The sequence below is a fragment of the Stegodyphus dumicola genome, chromosome X2 (assembly GCF_044657685.1).
Source record: "Stegodyphus dumicola isolate Sdum_Otavi_A_Nest chromosome X2, ASM4465768v1".
Lineage (NCBI taxonomy): Eukaryota > Metazoa > Arthropoda > Arachnida > Araneae > Eresidae > Stegodyphus > Stegodyphus dumicola.
Window position 1 is genome coordinate 54,218,749 of NC_140781.1, and position 23,474 is coordinate 54,242,222.

A 23,474-nucleotide genomic window follows, 5' to 3' on the forward strand; every position below is an offset into this window, starting at 1 on the left:
TCTGTAGGGGGTGGAAGGATTGGCACCATCTTGAAATTGGTGCAGATCCTTTGTGGTGCTGATGCTGGAGTGAAAAAGGATTTGCACCATCTCGAAATTGGTGTCGATCTTAGCATAAAAAATCAACGATTCGGAACCGTAGAGTAAAGATTATCCAAACTCTGAAGTGGAACAGAAGTTTTTGGATAAAAAATAAAAATACTGTTCAACTGTTTTATGTTTAAAAGAAAAATAATGAGTCGAACAGGATTATTGCTGTATTGCCTGTTGTTTTGTGATGCTAGATAGATTGTAGTGTGATGAGAATTGTCTTCTCTAAAATCAAAAGAAATGGAATGCCAATATTGGCTTAATAGTCTATGTTGGTAAACTGCAAGTTGTTGAAATTTTCTGAAATTAAGGATAACAAAACTAGAAACTCATCTTCTGAATGTTTGCATTGTACAGAAATATCATAACAAAATATATTTTTTTGGTAACTTAGAGGAAGCAAAATTTTCCACATGTTGCTCACAGATTTCAGCCAAAATAGTGACATTCATACTCACATAAAGAGACGTTGTTATTTGCAGATTATCCAAACTCTGAAGTGGAACAGAAGTTTTTGGATAAAAAATAAAAATACTGTTCAACTGTTTTATGTTTAAAAGAAAAATAATGAGTCGAACAGGATTATTGCTGTATTGCCTGTTGTTTTGTGATGCTAGATAGATTGTAGTGTGATGAGAATTGTCTTCTCTAAAATCAAAAGAAATGGAATGCCAATATTGGCTTAATAGTCTATGTTGGTAAACTGCAAGTTGTTGAAATTTTCTGAAATTAAGGATAACAAAACTAGAAACTCATCTTCTGAATGTTTGCATTGTACAGAAATATCATAACAAAATATATTTTTTTGGTAACTTAGAGGAAGCAAAATTTTCCACATGTTGCTCACAGATTTCAGCCAAAATAGTGACATTCATAGTCACATAAAGAGACGTTGTTATTTGCAGATTATCCAAACTCTGAAGTGGAACAGAAGTTTTTGGATAAAAAATAAAAATACTGTTCAACTGTTTTATGTTTAAAAGAAAAATAATGAGTCGAACAGGATTATTGCTGTATTGCCTGTTGTTTTGTGATGCTAGATAGATTGTAGTGTGATGAGAATTGTCTTCTCTAAAATCAAAAGAAATGGAATGCCAATATTGGCTTAATAGTCTATGTTGGTAAACTGCAAGTTGTTGAAATTTTCTGAAATTAAGGATAACAAAACTAGAAACTCATCTTCTGAATGTTTGCATTGTACAGAAATATCATAACAAAATATATTTTTTTGGTAACTTAGAGGAAGCAAAATTTTCCACATGTTGCTCACAGATTTCAGCCAAAATAGTGACATTCATAGTCACATAAAGAGACATTGTTATTTGCAGATTTGCCTATTGGCTTTTAACTCTATAAATTTATACATCTCATGAAAAGCTTTGTAAGTGTTTGTAATAAATTTGGATATAATTCTCTGTTTTACAGTCAAGGTTTTCACTAAAATAATTTGAGATTCAAATGGAGGGACAAAGATTTGATATTGATGGTAAACACGGTCACCTCGGGACCAACTGTGCTTTAGGAATTTGTACAGGAAATGCACACTTGATGTGCTGCTGTTTACGAAAATGGTGCAAAGTTTGACAAACTTGTGTTTAAATTTATTGGCTAGTAAAAGTTACTCTGTAACAAAGATCTGCTTGGATAGTTTTGTTTGTGAGTTTTGATCTGTGAGAAAAGTTTGCTGCACTTTAATCAAGATCGGGTTTAATACTACCAAAGCAGTCTTTTATTAACTCAGCTGTTCTGCCAGATGAATTATACAGTTTGTTGCTGTTGACATTATCTCCAACACTTTTTATATTCTGCGGATATTCCATTTTAAAAATGCTAGAATGATGGACTGCTGCTGTAAACTAGGATCTAGCTGCATTAAGTCCAGTGATTAATGAGTTCAGACTTAGAGCACAAGTGAGTAATCAGTCATTCTGGTTCAAATGCCCAGAGGTCACCATTTTGCATAAATATGGCATTTTTTTATCAAATTTTGATCTCTAAAATTTGGTATCCATTTTCTTCACGTAAGACTATCCTGTTACAGCACACCATTCCAGTGATTAGTTGCACATGGCTAATTCAGGAAAGAATGGGCCAATGATAATAAATGCTTTAAAACTACATCACAAAGTTATACAGGCCATGTGTATTCAATAGTTATTTCTGTTAACTCTGTAACAAAAGCATACATCTATTCAAAAGATATTCAGAGTGTAGTGTAGCTCATAATTTTTCAGTGGAATTCCTTCTGTGTGTAGATAACGCTACGTTCCAGTGATTGTAACATATAGTAATACCATTGCGACAAACCACAACATGCCCCACCACTGTTGAAATTGGTAAACTTGTTCTTGCAGTTTCCTTAGCATTGTTAATACTGCTTTCTGATTGCACTAATAGTCTCCATGATGTGGTGCCATGCACCGTGCAGGGAAATTGACCAGGGATGGTCTGTCTCTGCATCCTGGAAACACTGTATGGAAGTTTTATAGTACTTTCACATTCATATGGCCTTGCATGATGAAACTGCTGATCTCTTATTCATGTAGAACAATATTCCCAGTAATGCTTTATGACTGAAACTGAGCTTTCTTTTTCATTATTTAAGGCTCTGAACAGAAAACAATTCTAAATATTGAAGTTTTTTGAGTGGACGTTTCTGTTAAAATGTCATTTGCATACTTATGCTTCCTACAGTACATTCTTATAGCAAAATTTGGAATTTTTAGGGGATATTGCTTAAAAAAGTCTGGATTTATAAATTTTTAATGCAAGCTGCATGTTTCTCGGAAAACGTGTTCATTTTTGTATGAATTTTTTAAAAGGCTATTGAGTTTTGGTGCACCCTGTACATTGCAGTTGATGCCGCAGTAATATAAATATTGAGGTTATGCCCAGAGTCTTCAGAATGTAGATAAAAATGGAAATATGCAGATATCTCAATTAAGGAAAAACCCTAGTGTTATCAAATTCCTATGTTCTGTAAGTGTGCAAAACATATAAATGCTATTTTAATTATAAAGTATATAAGAACAATTTTGATTATTAGGAATGTTAATTCCAATGCATAGTTTGCTGATATCTTCACAGAAGCTTGCCTTGAAACAAAGTCTGGAAGATTAAATTGAATGTCTTTTACTGAAAGAGACACAAAATTAACCCTTTGATGGTTAGGGAAATGAGCAGTTTTCATTTACTTAATTTGCACAGTATTACAAGTAAACAGTAGTCGAAAGTGGCAGCTGTTTTCCATCGCCTTTCTTCCGAAAATGTCACCCTTCTTTGGCGATGCCGTAGATAGCTCGCCCCACGCGTTTTAAAAATTTCTTTAAGTATTTTAGTACATAAATAACAATTTTTACATTCTTTAAAATAATTATTAAATAGTAAATTATAAGTGGTTATAATCAATTATATAAATAATAGTTAATTATAAATATAAGGCATATTAAATTGAAAGGACTAAATAAATACAACTAATGTAAAACTTTATGAAGCATTTAAATACAGTAATTACCAAAAACAGCTCGAAGTACTCTAGTGGATCAGAAATATTTGTCACGCAGGCTGTCATGCCCACATCACCAGTAAAACTAAATCGGCTAAGAGCATGAGAACTTGCACCAATTGTACACCACTGTCAAATACTTGAAAAATCAAAATCTTCCTCATCGCTTGAATCGTCTTCTGAGCTTGATATATTGTGAACAAAGTCTTCACCAGACTCAAAACGTGATAAGCTTTCTGTATCACAACCATAATCACCATCATAATTATCTAACTTTCGCTTTTGAGCCCTAAAAAACGCGCCAAAATACGTATAAAAAGAAAGAGGTAAAAAAAAATTTCTCCCTTTCTTATGAAAAGAAATTCATGGAACCGGTACTGCCATCTGTAGACAGTAAAACTAACTAAAATTCGCAAGTGGGATTCCTTTGTAACATAATCAATGCAGAATAATAATGGCAAACGAGCTAGGCTCATCAGCACGCATTGGGGGAAAATTTCACTTCGCAAGTAGTGCTCGTTTCTAACCATTTCAGTTGAAATCTTGCTCCCGAGCGGAACTCGTTCATAACCATCAAAGGGTTAAGCATATGTTTTAGAATTTTTATGAACACTGTGATTGTTTCATTAATTCCTACTATGTGCTATTTATTGTTGACTATTTTTTAGATATACTAATATTTGTAATCGTAAATTATTTTGTTGGTGTATTTGGTTAATCTAACATTTTGTAGCCCTCATGGCCTCGCTTTTTGTTAGTATAGGTGTGACAATCCTGAGGTACCCCAGTCCTTCAGGGGATCATTTTCTTGGTGAGACGGGTGTCACGATCCTGGAGCCCAAGTGATCTATCCTCTTTTTTGTGTCCTCTCTTCTTAGCTGGTGCTCTTCTCCTTTGTGGTTTTTCCTCTTTGGAGATTGGGGCTAATCGTGAGAAACTAGAACAGACCTTGTCTCTAGTACCCATGTGTTTGCCATGCGTGAAGATCCATGTCGCTGGAAAGGAGGGCCCTGGTAGTTGAGGGGTGAGGTACTGTCCCTAAAACATTGCTTTGGCCTCTGCTTCATCTGAACAGAAGGCACCTTGTCATCCTTACATGTATCTATTGGCTGGTGACTAGTCCTTGTGCCAGTGGCTCGAGGATAAGCTCTCTGTATTTGACGGCATATAAGACGCACCCTTATTTAGACGGCCACACACAAGGAAAAAAAGTTTCAATAGAGTGGTTTCTTTTAGTTCTCACGTTTCGTTAAAGCCAAATAAACAATTATTGAATGCAATTACCTTCACGTATAAGACACAGGTAACTTTTTTGAGACCAAATTTAGGAAAAAAAGTGCATCTTGTATGCTGTCAAATACGGTACCAACTTTTGGGAAAGCTGACTGTATGGCTTCAGTTTGTGTATAGGTCTGGTCTATGTTCCCTTGTTGGGCTCTGTGATGGGTGGGGTGGTCGGACCCAAGTCATTTCTCTTTTCAAACATGGATTTTCTCAAAAACTTAATAATCATGTTCAAACAAATAAAAACAAATCCTGTGCATCTTACTACTGAAACTAATGCCATTGAACCTAATAATTATCCACCTTTCCTTGTTCTAGGTAGTCCTCCTGGTGGTTCTAGCTAGTTTCTGATACATAAATATATACAATCAAGTACAGATTAGCCAAGAAAAATTGTCTCCATTTAGGAGACTTACTCATTGATACATCTTCGGCCACCCAGTCTGCTTTCCTTCTTCAAATGACTAATCTTGGAAAACCACCTTCAGTGTAATGAAGCATAAAACTTTGAACTTTTGTCAATTTGTAATTTAGGAAATTGACGTTCTATTTGTCTCCAAAGAAGAGTTTGTCTCCAAGCTTGTGTAACAAAATGTCTGTGGTACTAGGCATATCAAGATGTATAAGGAAGGTCAGTTGATCGACACAAAGCATGTAATCCTGTCTTTCAACTCACCTGATCTGTCTAAGAATATTAAGGCTGGATACCTTAATTATCCTGTAAGACCATGTATTCCCAACCTTATGTGATGCTTTCAATGCCAGCATTTTGGTCATTCTTAGCTGTCCTGTCATGGCAACCTTACATGTTTTAGTTGCTCGATGGCTGGTCACGATAGTGATAATTGCACTGCTGTGCCATTGTGTGTAAATTGCAAGGGTGAATACCCAGCATTTTCTTGCTCATGTCCCAAATGGAAATCTGAAAAGGAAGTTCAGACAACAAAAATAAGTAGAAATGTATCTTATGCTGAAGCCAGGAGTATAGTAGAAAGCTCACAAATGGGCCAAAATTTGTCTTTTGCTGATGCTGTTAAGTCCACGAGATCAGCTGCCATCCAAACATCTGTCTTTTCATCAGCAGAAAGCAGAGAGCCTCCAATAAAAACAAAAAAGACTTGGCACAATCAAAAAAAAAAAAAAAATAGTAACTGAAAAACTCCGAAAACAAGCCTACAAAAACAGCTAACAAAAATCAAAATCTGAGTGATAGTGATCTGAGTGAGTTTATCTCTGATATTCCAGATAATATGGAAATAGGAGACAGAATGGAAATCCCAAAACATCTCCTTCCTCGAAAGATAAAAAGCAGCACTGGAAAAATAAATATGCAACATAGTGGCCGCCCTCATTTGATATAACTGTTGCGGTTTCCACCAAAATTGTGAGAATATCAAGCATATGATTGATGTCCATTAGCCGTGTGCTTGGCTGTACAAGAAACTATGCTGAAACCTTTGCAACAAGCTATGCTTCGGAGGTATTTTGTCATTAGAAGAGGTATTCCAGTAGATGACTGTGTCAGTGGTGGTGTTGGTCTTCTCGCTTCACTTGACTATCCGTCAAAAACTCTTCTTTGAGGAAGCCTCCAAGCTGTTACTATACAAATTAATTTTTGTATTTTTGTTTCGGTTTGTTCCATCTACTGGCCCCCGATTGAACACATTGATCAACCACATTTGGATGATCTCATAAAAGAGCTACCTAAACATTTTTGTTCTTCTAGGAGACTTTAATGCCTGCAGTCCTCTCCGGTGAAGTAAAGATTTAGATTCACGAGGTAGAAAAATTTAAAAGTTAATTGAGTATCACTCAATGTATTTGCTAAATAATGGTCAGCCTACTCATTTGCATCAGCTTGCAGGACTTTTCATGCCATCATTCTTGCCATATGTTTGCCTTCACTTGTGCCACTTCGTTCATTTAGTGTCGAAAATTATCCCTATGATAGCGCCCACTTTCCAATCTGCATTTCATTTACTGGGCTTGGAGCCTCATCCACTCCTAGACCTGCACATTTCATTTTAAATAGAACCGACTAGGAACTTTTTTCATCACTTTCTGAGACCAGTGAAATTGTGAACGAAATTACATGTAGAATCATTCAGACAGCTACAAATTCTGTACCCCTCACATCTACGAATCTTCAGAAGTACTCAAAACCATGGTGTTTCCAAAACATGGTGTAACCGTTTGCTAAGAAAGTCCGAGAAAACAAAGAAAAGTTTGGGGAGTTTTTCATAGATACACCACTTTGTAGAATCTTATTGCCTTTAAGAAAGCTAAAGCAAATGCAAGACACGTGAGACGGCAGTGCCAGAAGGATTTTTGGACCTTATGTGTGTCATCGATAACATCCTCTGCATCAAGCAAAAAATTTTGGGAAAGAGTTTAGGTAGGTATGTGGATAGACAATTGCAGACTGCCCTTAACAGGATTCAGACATGGTCTACAAATCATGGATTTGTATTTTCAGAACACAAGAGCACTTGTATTCTGTAAAAAAACGAGGTGTCCATTTTGAGCCAGAGTTTCATCTCAAAAGTTAACAAATTCCAGTTGCACCTAAAATAAAATTTTTAGGGTTAGTATTCAACCGAAAGCTGACTTTCCTTCCACATATTCAATATTTGAGGAAGAATTCTTTAAAGATATTAAAGGCTCTGGCTAATACTACCTGGGGTGCAGAATGTGGCTCAGAGCTCCGTATTTACGGAGCCCTTGTCCACTCTAGGTTGGACTATAACTCAGTTGTCTATGGATCAGTTTGTCTTTCTGTGCTATCAGGACTAGATCTGGTTCACCATTAGGCGTTACGGATTTGTTCTGGAGCTTTCAGAACTTCTCTGTTTCAAGTCCATATGTAGATTCCTATGAACCCTCACTCAAGTTAAGACGTGAGTAGTTGACTCTCTCCTACTATTTTAAGATACTATCACTACCTGGTCATCCTTGTAAGATGGATCTGTTAGATCAGGGCTTCTTAAACTTTTTTCAGTTTTCCTATTATCAGAGATTTTTTTCGTGACCCCTGGACCCCATAATATTTACGAATATTTTGTGGGACCCCATAAGCATTGCGCAAATCCGGCACACGCATGAGTCAAACTTTGCAGTTTTAGGTCATTATCTTTAATTTCTAATTTTAAGGCATAGAACAATGTGAAAATTTTAAATAAGTAACAAACGAAGTGACAGCAACATGTGTAAAGCAAGTAAAATGAACGTTTATATTATAAAAAGAATGTGTCAAAATGTTTTCATTTTTTTTTGTCTGTATTATCTTTATCTATTTTCAGATACATTGTGTAAAAATATTTTCTAATTTTAAAATTATTATAAGTTAAAGAAGTATCAAAACTGCTAAAATTCTTGGCGACCCAGTTTCAGAAACTTGTGTTAGATGATATGTGAGAGTGTCTGCTTAATGTTCGACTTTCTTGTGTGCCTTATTTTCCCCTGAGCATTTGATCACTGCTTAAAAAATATCAAATCATACATTTGAGCACCTATGCAGTAAAGTATTTTGAAACATTGCCTTGGGAGAATATTCAGTTCCGATTTCTTTATATTTTCCAATATCTTGGCAAAAAAGATACTAACCAGTTGGTGTGCTGCCTGCACACCTTTTCTTGAGCATAGGCAAAACTGCAGTTGTTATGTTCCTGTAGATGGATCAAAAGCAGCTGGGCATGCTGATACATCTTTTATTATTGAAGACCACATGGTAGGCAGACAATTGCCTGAAGCTTGCTCAGTCCTCACATCGTAATTAACTGCTGTTTATTATGCACTCTCATTCATATCCACGTTAAGCCAGAGAAAGTTTGTAATATACACCGACTAACTTTGTGCCTTAAAAGCATTAGAAGCATTTTGTGATACCCCGAACCCTGTCTTAATAGATGCCATCATCCTCGATTTTAAATTGAGGCACTATGGGTAAGAGATCTTGTACTGCTGGATACCTGGGGATATAGGCATAAGAGGCAATGAGCTGACAGACGCTACAGCAAAGTCGGCAATCAGTTTGGTCCAGTCAGGCTGTCCCTCCTGACGATATCAGCAGGGTTATCAAAAAGAAAACACAGTACAAAGTCCGTAATCCGGACCTCGAAGTCACGAACTTTTTTTTTTTGTATGCTTTACGCAGGCACGTAATGCGTTTAATGTTTAACGGACGGTATAAGCTAGGCTAAAATTTTTTTTACTGATTCTAAGGTATTTCAGTTATTGTTGCAGATTGCGCTGTTCCTTAATCTTTTAATTGGATCTGGCTTATTATTTTTTGCAGACTGTTAGAGCAATTTTATAAAAATTAAGTTTGAACTTTCGATTATGTCAAAAAGAATTTCCAATTCTGGAGCTGCCAAAGGATCTACAAAGCGAAAGCATGTTTCGATATCCATCAAACAAAAAGTGGATAAAGGCATATCCGTCTCAAAATTATGCGAGGAGTATGACATTGGAAAGTCAACTGAATATGTCATAAGCAAAAAGAAAAAGGAACTTTTTAAATTTTTTGTGGATTCCGACACCCCACTTGCAATGAATAACAGAAAAAGGGTTCATTATGCTAAAAGTGACAATCATGACAAAGTGATGATTAAATGGGTCAGACAGCGTCGCAGCGAGGTCGTGCCATTGATGGGTCCAGTGCTAATGGTTCAAGCCAAAATATTTCATAAAGAAATGAACTTAAACACTGAATGCACATATTCGACAGGTTGGTTAACCAAATTTAAAAATCGCCATGGTATAAGAAAAAAATTTCAGGTGAAAAAGCTTCAGCTGATACTGAAGCTGCTGAACAATTTGCAGGTGAATTCATTGAACTCATTACTAGTGAACAGTTATCTCCAGAACATCTGGCAATATGCACCGCGAAATACCTTGGCAACCTCTACAGAAAATGCTCCAACTGGTGTCAAAGATTCCAAATAACAATTTTAACGTGCACAAATGCTGCAGGAACGCACAAGGGCAAACTTTTCATAATCGGAAAACATGCACGACCTCGAGTATTTAAATGAGTAACGATTTCCCACGTTATTTATTGCGCAAATAAAAGAGCATGGATGACACAAGCGTTGATGAAAGATTGGTTTGAAATTTATTTTATATCCGAGGCTCGACGATATTTGAATTCGGTTGGTTTACCTGATGACTTAAAAATAATCCTGATTGTTGACAGCTGTTCGGCGCATACTTTACTTAAAGTTTTAGTGAAAGGCAACGTATCCGTATTATTCTTCCCTCCAAATTGTACGTCTATCATTCAGCCTATGGATATGGGAGTAGTGCACGTGCAAGTATAAAGTAGCGTTTTTAAAATCTATGTTAAATTTCTTCAACAATGACAAGACCATTCAAGACCTTTTGAAATTTTTTAGCATAAAATCTGCTGTGTGGAGTGAATTTGAAGGTTTTCGGACATCGCAAATTAAAGGTGAAACTTTCCAGTTATTGGCTTTTGTAAAGAAATGTGGAGAAGCGGTAATAAATGAAGATGATATAACAGAAGTTTTTCATTGTGATGACAATGCTCCAATCATCAATCAATTAACGGACAGAGAAATCTGTAATATGGTTCTAGATCCAGAAAATACCGCTTTCAATAGTGAAGAAAGTGACAGAGAGGTTTTTGAAAACGATAAAATTTCTATTGACAAGTTGGTCGGTATTCTCGACACAGCAATTACAGGACTTGAACAGTGGAACTTTGTAACTGAACAAGAAATTATGTCTGTTTATAGAATTAAAGAGAAAGTATTAGCACAAGAAACGAAGCAACTTAAACAACTTACGTTGAAAGAAATGTTTAATAAAGTAAACAAATAAATATTAAGCTTATTTTTTATTTATTTATTTATTTTTTATTTTTTTATTTATTTATTTATTTATTTTTTTTTTTTTTTTGGTAAATTTTGATACCCTTTAGATCATAATTGGTCTTTATTTCATAAATTACGGTTTCAATTTTTAATTGTATAATTTCTGCATGCCATCTTACCAGATTTAAATTGATGATCTATAATCCAGAAAAACCCCTAATTCGGAATCGCCAAAGTCCCGAAGAGTCCGTATTACAGACTTTGTACTGTACTAGATAAATGGTAGAAACATTGGGATGTGCAAGTAGAAATTAAGCTAAGAAGTATGAAAACTAGAATCAAATACTGGGTTGCTACTAGGAACCTGAAGGAGGAAGTCCTACTTACTCAACTTAGAATTGGTCACTCGTGAATTACTCATAGCTATTTACTAAAAGCAGAGAGGAACTGATTTGCCCCAATTATAATGCTGTAATCTCAGTTCATAATTTTCTAACCGTCTGCATTTTAAAAGACTTAAGTTACTGGTGCCATCTGCTGATGAAACTAAAAACCAGAGCATAATTTCTTTAAAGGTTGAAGGCAAAGATGGAGTAGAATTAGTGTCATTAACTAGAACAGGAAGATTTTTTTTAATGTGAAATGCCTCTAGAAAATCTAATTCACAAATGGAAGATGTTTTTTGAATAATTTTGGCTGCAGAAAAATTGAATGTGTGAGTTTCGGACAAACAATGCTGGGCAATAGAAGACTTCTGTGTTTCCTTTAGTTCTAGTATTTAATTTGATTTTGTTTTGATGTTGTATCTTGCTGTTTTACTAACATCTATTTTAATATATTTCATGTTTTAGGATTTTACACCAGTTCAAATCTCATCTCATTATCTTAATTATAGAAAACTTCATCATAGCATTCGTAATTTTCTAGCTTCTTTTGATTTTGTGCATTTTCATGGTTTTAATCTTGTCTGTTTGTCTATTTTGTCTGTATGTCTCTCATTTGTGTATGAAAGCATCTGACATGTATTCGGCACAGATAGCATTTAAGGTTTTGTTCGAGTTAAGTCACTACCACCACTAACATTTTGTATTTTAACTCTCATTGACAACAGCATCGAGGACAATACTCTTATCAAGAAGCTATTTTTATTTATTATTTTATTGTTGCAGCAAATTTTTATTATTTCATCTAGCAATACTGTATCACTTTTTTCAGTGTTTTATTGCAGTGTCGCCTTTAACACATGATTTTTTTTAGCTCTGTACTAATAAATTACTAGTAATCAAACAGTAATATAATTTATATAAGTCTACCATTTCATATGCTATCATTTATATTTCTATTGTATCGCAGGCAATTTAACAAAAACACAAATACATGCGGGATATGCTGCATTAAGTGAAATTGTTCAACTATTAAATTCTGGAGGTAAGGGCAGTGCACTTGTTAGTGCCTGTAACAACTTTTATACCAAGATTCCTCATGATTTTGGGTGAGTGTTTTATGAATATCTTTTAATTTATGAATGTATTTTTATTTCATGCACTCATTTTAATAAGAAATTAATTCTATTTTCCTCTCTGCCATGTTATGTTATATGTTGTCTGAATTTGCCAGCCTCTTTAAATAGTTGTCTTATAAAGTATTTTTCCCACATCCCTAGCGTGCCTTCGTGGTGTAACGGTAGCGTGCTGGGCCGGTATTCCAGAGGTCCGTGGTTCGATTCCCGGCGAAGGGGGTTGCATATTTTTCATCTTTTCTGCTTCCAATTAACCTAATGACTCTACAAGTAGCGCCCGAACTAAAAGGGTTGTGGATGATGATTTTCCACACCCAGAATTTGCCGACTAGGAGATTCCCTAAAACCCTAGTCGCCCTTTAAAAAGGGGAGTATATAAAGTATTTCTCCCACTTCCCTAGCGTGCCTTCGTGGTGTAACAGTAGCGCGCTGGGCCGGTATTCCAGAGGTCCGTGGTTCGATTCCCGGTGAAGGCGGTTGCATATTTTTCATCTTTTCTGCTTCCAATTAACCTAATAACTCTACAGTCTAACTAGTCAAAATATTGCAGAATATTCTGCACTTAATCTATTTAATCTCTTTCATAGGAGATTTTTGGAAGAGATTATACGTTATGTTTTTTAATCGTGATATTATCATTATTGTTTAAGTTACATATATATATATATGCAGTGATCTCAAACTGGAGCAATTTTATATGGACTGCCAATACAGTTCCCATAAACTGACCCAATTTTACATTATTTTCATTACCAAAGACAGACATGAGTAATGCCCTGAACATGTACATTGAGCAAAAATAAAAAAAAGGGACAGTTCTATATTTCCTGTCTTACTGGGCCAATTGATGAAATTCAACTTTTGTTCTTCATGTCTCAAAAGCACAACTTAGGCTATGTATTAGATTTATATATAGCGTTGTTCTAATATAGGTATTTTGAGACAAAATCGGACTTTTCTGAAATGACATGCGAATTTTTTCTGTATTTCGATTCTGTGACTCATATTCTGCCAAATTGCTAAAATTTATAAAAATCGCACGAGTAGTTTTTAGAAAATTAGCTCTCAAAATTTTATCTCCTCACTGTTAATTGAATTTGATATATATATCTTTATTTATATCTTTTTTTTTTTTTTTTTTTTTTTATTAAACTTGCTTGATTCCTTCATCCAGAATTTAAAGTTTAGGTTCATTCCAAATAAAATTCACCCATTTCTTATGCTCTATTTTTAAAATTTGTATTTTTAATAATTTTTATAAATTTTTCGAAAAAATGTTTTGAGTTATAACCTATAAAATTTTTACCATTGTCTTAAAGTAGATGTATTTTTAAGTAGAAGTACAAAAAATTAGATTTTAATTCAAAATTTCCTAGGGTATACCTGAATTTACAATATTGGGGGCATTTTGAAATTTGGCGTATTTGTTATAAGTGATAATAACACCAAATGTGGTTTATGCACTTTGTTAAAATTATTTGAAATAATGAACAATGACTTTATTCTGTTCGTTTACACTGAAAAAAAGGGTAGGAAAATAGGTTGCTGTAAACTAAGAATTTCACAAAGTGGTGCATTCTTGGCGCAAACTGAAAAAGCGTCCTAAGATAAAGTTTTAAATTTTTCACCAAAAATTACAAAATTTAATATTTAGGCATAATTTGAGTCGTAGAAATATGGAAAAACATTAGCATGTCATTTCAAGAACAGGCTGATTTTGTGTCACAATACCTATATTAGAACAGTGCTATATATAAATCTAATATATATCCTAAGAACAAGAGATGTAGAACTGTCCCATTTTTATTTTGCACAGTGTACAAATAGAGCTTAATTACTTTACACTATGGTATAAATCATATTCAAGGATTTGAAGATACAGATTTGATTAACTTTTATTCTTTAGTTTGTCAAAAGAGAAATATCCTCGGTTCCGAAGTTTTGCAATAAGAATGATTTATGTTATGGCACACTATCTTTTAAAGTTGGGAAAGAAAAGGGTAGGCAGTCCGATCAGGCTTAGATGAGCGTACAGGTAAAATTTTGTACAGATAGTACTTACCGTTTTAATTCTGTGGGTGTGCCCAAAGCAGGCTCACTGAATGAATGGTGCTTCGAAAATAGCATTGAAGCGAGCATTGCTTGGAAGCTCATAATAGAGTAAAAGATTTTGCCTATGATTATTAAAAAAACACTAGATTCTGATTACCATAGTAGATTTAGCATTATGCAGGGTGCACCATGGGGAAACCTATTTACTTCTCTACACACACTCCCCCAAAAAGCACTTCTTGTTTATATGATGATTACATGTGTATAAATAAAAAAATTGTTACTTAGCTATATGATATTTACATTTCATATTTAGACTTTATGACACATTTCTATTTTTTCATGGTGGGACTTTTTGAAGCTAGCGACACCACCTTTAAGAAAACACAACCCAACTTTACATGTTTTCATATGTACTGGGATCTGTATGGGATTCACTGTTTGAAGGCAATTCGTTTGGCACTCTCAGTGTTTCAGAAATGGTCAGCCCTCCGATCCATTTGCAAAATAATTAAAAATCAGAAAAAATAAACTAATATGTATACAATTAAGAAAATATAAACCATGAAATAAAATTCAATAAACATCTACAGCTCAAAACTATCAAAACATAGAGCTAACAAGACCTCTTTGAATGAAAACAAAAGAGAAAAAGAGAACTGCTCTCATGAAAAACCAAACAGCTAACTGATAAAATTACCCCTGACCATCACAAAATCACCCCAACACTTTCATAGTTGATAACAAAACCTCTCCTCCCCCCCAAAAAAAATTAAAAACAGGAAATGAAACACAGATGTATCCACCTTTCTATTGCGAATGAGCTCACCGAAGAAAATACTGCAGTGAAACAAAGATACAGTTGTTGGTCTGGTCCTGGAGTTTCATTGATCCCACTCTGGGCACGCCATATATTCGTTTGATTTTAGGCAAGATTTCAAGGCAAAAACTTGAAACTAATATTAATAAAAGAGATCAGCATACAGCCAAGAGCATAACAGAAATTTCTTTTCAAACAATTCCTTTTATATCCTAAAATAAATCTGGAAGATTTGTGTGAAAAATGAGGGTCTTTAAAAACTGAACGTGGCTAAAATGTATGGCATGGTTTTTGTTGTACTGCCATCTAGTATAAATAAGGTTAATGTAACCTATAAAACTGTTTCCATTCAATTTTTCTGTGTGTACAGGGAAAATTTTTGGGGTGTGTTAGACTGGAAACACTGTGAGGAGAGGTTTAAGAGAGAAGTTTTAATGTCTAAGATAAAAACATTTAAATTTTCATGTACTATAGCTACAAGAATGAAATGTAAGGACACACATAGTAACAGGTGAATAGATATATTAACTTCAGCACCTTCCTGTTGCATAGAGCCACATGCAATACGAGTAACTGTGGCTATATCTTTATATAATGTTCCTTGATTGGTGACCATGCTTTGTATACTCTTGGTTCATGATGCATAATTGGTAGTTTCTTTCACAGGTCTTTCATTTTTTGCTTCCTATGGCAGATTGCTTATTCCTTTAGTAGTGATTTCATCTGTAGTTTTTATGTCATAATCTTTAGTTGCTGTTTCAGAAGTATTGTCAGAAATATACTTTCTGTGAACAGTTTTCATCCTTTCTTCATTGAACTTCACATTTTGGGGTAACATAATAATGCACTTTGGTACTGGATCCATTAAACAATATCATATTTCAGAATAATCTCCAAATAAAAGTTTCTTTAAATTTGCATTCAGTTTCACAGCCAGCCAGGTAGGTATCGATATATAAATGTCACAACTAAGCATGTGAATACTTTTCCTTGCCTTGCTTTAAGCTATAGAATGTAAAATTTTCATTAGAACTACAGTGCCTACGTCTTATTAAACTCACTAGTTAGTTAACTTAGCCACTTATTACATTCATATTTCCAGGAAGGGAAATGAATATGTACTAATTAATAGAAAACCCACCATTCATTAAACTCATCTCCATCGCTAATGAAACTCATTTTTAAAAAAGAAAGCAAAAACTAATTCTTCAGTGCCAGATTATCCTATTTGTACCTATCAAAGTTTTTTGTAGTTCATTCATTTAACTTACTGTGGACTATGGCTTTACTGCTCAGATATGTCATGTTTAATAAAATAAGTTTGACTGAAATTTTGCTGTTCCTTTATCCTGTACCAGTAAGACACTGTTTTCAGATTTCTTTGTCTGCGCTAAACAGGCAGAATTTCCTCATCTTAATGTTGACAAAAACAATCTTCTAGAGGCACTGTAAATGAGTGAGAATTCTTTCTTGAATACCACTTGATAGGAGTTGGAATTGCAACTTTTGCATCCCATCTTTTAAAGTTTCTACAGTAAAATTTTTCTCTTTGAGGTGGATGTATTGTATTCACAGAACAGTTATAGAGAAAGAGCATGAAATGTTTCTTAACACTAACATATAGTCTTTAAATGAAAAGGGGGTAATTGTGAGCTGAAGAAAAAGCAAAGAAAAACATTGCTCATACTTTTAATCATGACATGAGAAATCAACTAAACAAACATAGAGCATTATTTCTACTGCTGGAAATGCAAGTTCTGGAATTTAAATGGATCACTGCAAGAAGCATTTCTTTTTTAATTCATTGTGTACTTTAACTTTTAACATGTCGGACATGCCTAGTGAAAAGATTTAAGCCTGCAAAAGAAGGATAAATTGTTTAAAGATTTTGATGTTCTTGGTAATTGCAGCTACAGAAAAACTACATTTAAACTGTGAGTTTCCCAAACAGCATTGTCCAGTTTACTTGAACAAGGAATTATAATTGGTGAAGAACTGACAAAAAAGTCAAAAATGTCACACGGAAGTGCATAAAAGACAAAATTATGACAGATTGAAACTGGTTATCTAGAATGGTATCAAGGTATAAAACTAGTGTTTCTATTTCCAGAATTTTTTTTGTTATCGAATTTTAAGATGAAGATTTTGTTTTCATAGCTGATGTATGTATATAGTTTCTTACTTTGAAATTATGTTTGATTGCTCTGAATGAGTGATTGTGCGAGTATGAAGAATTCGTAATATTTATGCTAGAGTAGTACTCGCACTAAATTTTATAGCGCTGTTTAATACTGTATTGCTTTAGTTTTATAAAGAATAAAAAAATTAGGAACTTGAACACCATGTAAATGACTTGCTTAGTGTTATTTTTTATCTGACAAAGTACTAGAAAAGTTTTCATTTACAGTTTCTTCTCTTTTCGTTGTCTAATTTGGCATGATGTTTAGTGAAGGCTATCTGGTACTCCACTAAGTTTTCAAATTTGGGGTATGATCAATGCTAATTGGTATCTTGAAAAAAAACGGGGGCACTTAAAATCGTATTAATTCAGAAACCTGGGGGTAGAAGTGGATATGAGTTCCTGGGAAGTGTTTTTAATTGATCTGATTTGGAATTTAAACCAGGTAGCTCTAATGTGTTTTGCCTTAACTCAACAATCTTCTTTGTTTTCCTGTTTCTTTAAAATTTTAATGCTAATCAGTTTATTATATTTCATATATAATAGTCTAATTCAGTATATTTTATTGTAGACGCAAAACACCTACCATCATTACTACATTAGATGAAATACAAGAAAAACTGAAAATGTTAGAAGTAAGTTGTCTTTGGTTTATACTTTTGTCTAATTACTTCACTATAACATTTTGATAAACTGCTAAACATTTACCTATCTGAGAATAGTAGAATTCAATGCATTTAATAGTTCTTTTGTGGAGTTTTTTTTAAAAAAAACTGATGTCCATTTTAGGCTCTTGGCAACATCAATGTGGCCATGAATTTAATGAATGAAAGAATGGATATTGATGAAGATCCTCTTGATAAATACTACAAAAAATTAAAATGTCATTTGGCAGTGCTTGATCATTCTTCTGAAGAATTTGCTGTAAGTATTATTCTTATATATGTGACAGTTTGGAGCCCTAACTGTAATTTAAGAAGTATTGCTACTTATTATTGTAAAACAATTTGAAAGAATATGCTGTATTTGCTCATGTACTTCTCCCCTTCCTATATTTCCTCCTAGTCTTTTCAACATATGATTTGGAAACTTCTGTTTTGTAATTACAGTGTAAAATGCATCCACAAATGGAAAATAATTTTGTTGAAGTAAAAGGAATATTATTGAAACTGATAAAGTCCCTTGAAATACATAATATAATATTAGTGTGTCTTTATATGTATTTTTAATGCGTATGATTTAAGTTGTCTCTTTAGAAAGAGTATATATCATGTACTTTTCCTCTCCTGGTTTCCAATTGGTAAAATTGGTAAGAAAAGGGGGAAAATATGTGAGTAAATATGGTATTTGTTTATGCTATTCTGTTCGTTGAAATATAAAATTGTTTATGATTTCTCCATTTTCACTTGCCTATTTTTTGATAATTAGGTTATCGAGAATTGTATTCAAACTACGCATGGTCGAACTCATAACAGCTACAGCATGACCGTCATCGATATCTTCTCCATTAGAAGAGAATTGGAAAGTGAATCATTTTTAAATTATGGAAATGTTATGCTGCTGTGGCATGGTTCACGTCTAACCAATTGGTTAGGTATTTTAAAAGAAGGGCTACAAATTGCGCCACGTGAAGAACTCATCTCAGGCACTTTATTTGGAAAAGGTATCTATTTCGCTGATGTTAGCAGCAAAAGTGCAAATTACTGCAAGGCAACTAAAAAGAACAATTCAGGACTTCTTTTATTATGTGAAGTAAGTATGCAGTTTCTTTTTATGGCAGCACATGAGTATGAATAATTTCCTGAGAAAAAAAAATGAATTTTAGAATTTAGTAATTTTAGAATACAGTACAAAATCAGAGATCCAGAATCATAAGAACTTCAGCGTTTTAGATTATCATTTTAAATCTAGTCAGATAATATGAAGATATAACATAAAAAAATAAGATTTCTTTAAGAAAGGTATTTTGCATAAAAAGGTATTTTTTGATGACTAAATGATTATTTATTTCTATAGTCTTCATAATTCTGCCATTATCTGGAATTCGCTGCACTAACGATGTTTGCTTCTCGGGGTTCTGGTTTTGACGTTCAGTCGATTTATGGCTAAATTTTTTACATTTAAAACATTTTATCCTGGTCGATTGGTTTTTACACTCAGATGATTTATGACCCTGTTCATCGCAGCTAAAACACTTCACTTTATTTACATTAGATTGATTTCAGTTTGATAATGCAAGCTTACTTCTATCTTTAATTTGAGTGTCTACTTTTGGTTTCGAATTTTTAAACTTATCATTGTACGCTCTCATTTTATCATAAATGTTTAGCCTTTATTTAAATTCAGGTTTTGTTTTGCAACCATATAGTATAGTTTTCCTCACCACCGAATCTGGAATACCATGTATGACATATTTAATTAATGAAGAATCTTCAATGTGACCTCGCGAACACGTTTCTTTCATTTTCAAAAAATACCCATCTAAAGATTCATTAGGCATTAATTTACGCTTACATAACATTTCAAGTTCAGCTGAATTAAAAGCTTTACCATATTCAGATTTCAAAAGCTTTTTTAACTTACACCAGTCATTAACTTTAGGTTCACTCTGAATAAATAGTTTTTCTTTACCTTTTAATGATCTTTTAGCAAAAACTAATTTATGCAAATCATTCAATTTCAAAGAATTTATGACATCTTCAAATTCATCAATCCATTTATCAACATTTTCATATGCATTACCAGAAAAAGGATTAACAATACTTTCAATATCCGAAAAACCAAGATGAGGTTTAAAATAATCTTGAATTGGAAGCTGCATACTGTTATTTACTTGAGACTCATTAAAACCAGGATTGTCTCTTTGATTATCATCAAGCATTGCTACAGAAATTTTATTAACAGTTTCATCTTCTATATCACTATTTTCTTCATACAAAATATTTTCAAATAATACAGATAAATCACATGGAAAAGAGACAATTTGGGTTAATACTTCCGTTTTGGAACCCTCTGAATTTATGCATAGTAAGTACGTTACAAACTTTAATTAACTCATTCAAAGAAAATCTATTCTGTAATGTATCTATTCTCTTATTAAATTCTTCAGAATCTGGTTTAAATGTAAAGCCAGAAAATTCACGTAATCTTTTCTGGTTATTTCAGTCTCCTTCAGTATTAAAAATAAGCTTATGCAAACTTTTAATTTCAGATCTTTTACTGTTCTTTAAAGCTGCTTCCAATTCTGGAATTTCTATTAACTTCATATTGGAAAGGAAGTTTTGTACTCACCCGACAGATGATCATCTTCAACCAGTAATCCAAACACTTTGGAACAGTAATCCAATGTTTCGTAAGAACAGTCCACTAAATTCACAGTCAATCAATGATTAGTTTAACTTGGAACACTATTCGCACACTTTTGAGTTCTACTTAGAACACTATTTTTTGGATTTGATCACTTAAGTTCATTTGTCGAGTTTGTGCTACAGTTGTGCGCCATAATTTTGTAGGATTTACTTTCAAAAGAACATGGTAGAGCACAAGTTAAGTATAATTACTGCTTTATTTTTACTAATATTAAATAAATGAAATAAAAGATGAAAGGTAAGAGTTAATTTAAATGGCAATCTCACGATGGAAGTAAGTCCAACAGTTCTACAGGATTCATGTAATGATGACTAACACACAGTCCTCAATAAATACATTCAAGGGCCCGTCTGCCCTAATATGGCTAGCTATAGACAAGCATCTTGGAAGATCTGTGGATCGTCTGCCCGCTTATTCCATCTCAAAATATCCGCTCTGCGCATGGACACGTCTCATCTCCAGCACTTCCAACGGTTGTCTGTCGCTCTGCGAGCTGCACTACGTCATGGCTCTGCTGAGATGGAAGTGGAAGTGAAGGTAGTCAAAGAATCAATCTCCACATAAACTATGCCAAGCATTTTTAAACGTATCTGAAGACACATTCTCCCACGATCTTGCGATGCTCTACACAGCAGATTTTATGCTAAAATATATAAAAAATTCGTGAATAGTCTTGCCATTGTTCAAGAAATTTAACATGGATTTTAAAAATGTTACTTTATATTTGCATTACAGCGTGAGCAACACCATTCCGATATCCATCGGCTGAATGACAGACATGCATTTTGAATGAAAGAATAATGCAGATACATTATCTTTCACTAAAACTTGAAGTTGAGTATGAGCCAAACAGTTGTCTACAATCAGGAACATTTTTGTGTCATCAGGTAAATCAACTGAATTCAAATGTTGCCAAGCCTTGGGTATAAAATTATTTTCTAACCAATTATTCATTAACGCTTGTGTCATCCATGCTCTTTTATTTGCATGATGTATCACGATGAAAATTGTTACGTCTTTAAATGGAGGTCGTGTATTTTTCCGATTACGAAAAGTTTACACTTGTGCATTCCTGCAGCATTCGTGTACACTAAAATTGTTAATCTTGCGTTGAAATCTTTGACACCAACTGGAACCTTTTCTGTAGAGGTTGTCAAGGTATTTCGCGGTATATATTACCAGAAAAGACCAGTTTCATCAGCACTGTAAATTTGTTTTGGGGATAATTTTTCACTAGTAAAGAGTTAATGAATGTATCTGCAAATAGTTCAGCAGCTTCAGCTGGAGATTTCTCACCTGAAATTTTTAATTGTATTGTACCATGGTGATTTTTAAATTTGGTTAACCAACCTGTCAAATATGTGCACTCAGTTTTAATTTCATTTCTTCATGAAGTATTCTTGAGCCATTAGCATTGGACCTATCAAGGCATGTCCTCACTGTGATGCTGTATGACCCATTCAATCATCACTTTGTCGTCATCGTCACTTTTAACATAATGAACAATTTTTCTGTTATTCATTGCGAGTGGGGTGTCAGAATCCACAAAAAATTCAAAAAGTTCCTTTTTCTTTTTTCTTATGTTGTATACAGTTGACTTTCCAATGCCATACTCCTTGCATTATTTTGAGACGGATATGGCTTTATCAATTTAATTCAATGCAGCAATTCCACTTTTTGTTTAATGGACATCAAAAAATGCTTTTGCCTTGCAGATCCTTTTGCAGCTTCAGAATTAGAAACTCTTTTTGACCTAATCAAAAGTTCAAGGTTTAATTTTCATAAAACTGCTGTAATAATAACAGCCTGCAATAAGCTGTATCAAATTAGAAGGAGAAGAAGCAGTGCAGTCTGCTACATTAACTGAAATTCTTTAAAATCGGTAAAGATAATTTTAGCCTAGCTTAATAGCTTCTGCTATACATTATTGGCTGTGTATCATAAGATTGGTGACGAAAGACAAGTTGTTCTGCTAATTTTATCTTGCTTCCATAGTGTACTGAATTAAGCCTGAACTGTATTAGTTTAGTTATTTATTATACCTACGTCTATTCCTTGCACATGGTTAAGGCTAATCTGCATTCTGAATAAATAAACTCCCACATATACTTAACGCTTATGTAGGGCCGGTGCTAGATATTGCCTGATGCAGTCTCTGCAGGTCCTAAATTCTGCTACAAAGACCTACCTAAGTTCTAAATTTTTGCCGGATCTAAACCTTGGGTCCCAGTGCTCTTCCTAAATTATAAAAATTTTTTCATCCCTTAATTTTGCCACTCAGTGCTTCTCCAAATTCCAAAAATTTTGTCTTCTCTAAATCCTGCTGCCCGATGCGGCCATACGAGCACTGACGCTGGTTCTGGGTTTATCTGAATAACATATCAGTTATTCTTAATATCAAGTAGCATTAAATGTAATCTTTTGGCCTATGAGTTTCATCAACCAAAATCTATTTTTAGCATATTTTTAAAGAAATTTTTCTTGAATTTTTCTTCGTCAATGTCTTAGTGCATTTAATTGTAATCATCGCCAAGTGTAATGTCAGTATAAAAGTTTGCCATGCTCTTGTTATTCAGTTACTATATACAACATTATATATACATATACATATATATAAAGTTTAGACATCGCTGTATGTGTTATTACTCAATTTATCATGTAGTGATAAAACATGCGGTGATGAAAGCAAAATATAATAAATATGGATTCATCAGGTCAGCATTAGGGATATAAAATCCTAGAAGGTATAAAATCAACAATATTCCTATGCAGAATGTTTTTCGGTTTGAGATGTATGCCAAGCAGATATGCAGCTACGTAGC

The 23,474-nt window shown here is 33.8% G+C and overlaps 1 protein-coding gene across 3 annotated transcripts in view; it reads left to right on the forward strand.

Moving 5' to 3' along the window:
* LOC118188352 (poly [ADP-ribose] polymerase 2-like) overlaps positions 1-23,474 on the forward strand; it is a 90,216-nt gene that overhangs the window by 59,381 nt on the left and 7,361 nt on the right. For all 3 annotated transcript variants that reach the window (XM_085808861.1, XM_085808862.1, XM_085808860.1), the window contains 4 exons: positions 12,067-12,205; positions 17,855-17,918; positions 18,073-18,207; positions 18,712-19,035. In XM_085808861.1, coding sequence (XP_085664987.1) covers positions 12,067-12,205; positions 17,855-17,918; positions 18,073-18,207; positions 18,712-19,035 — 662 coding nt within the window. The remainder of the gene's footprint in view (positions 1-12,066; positions 12,206-17,854; positions 17,919-18,072; positions 18,208-18,711; positions 19,036-23,474) is intronic.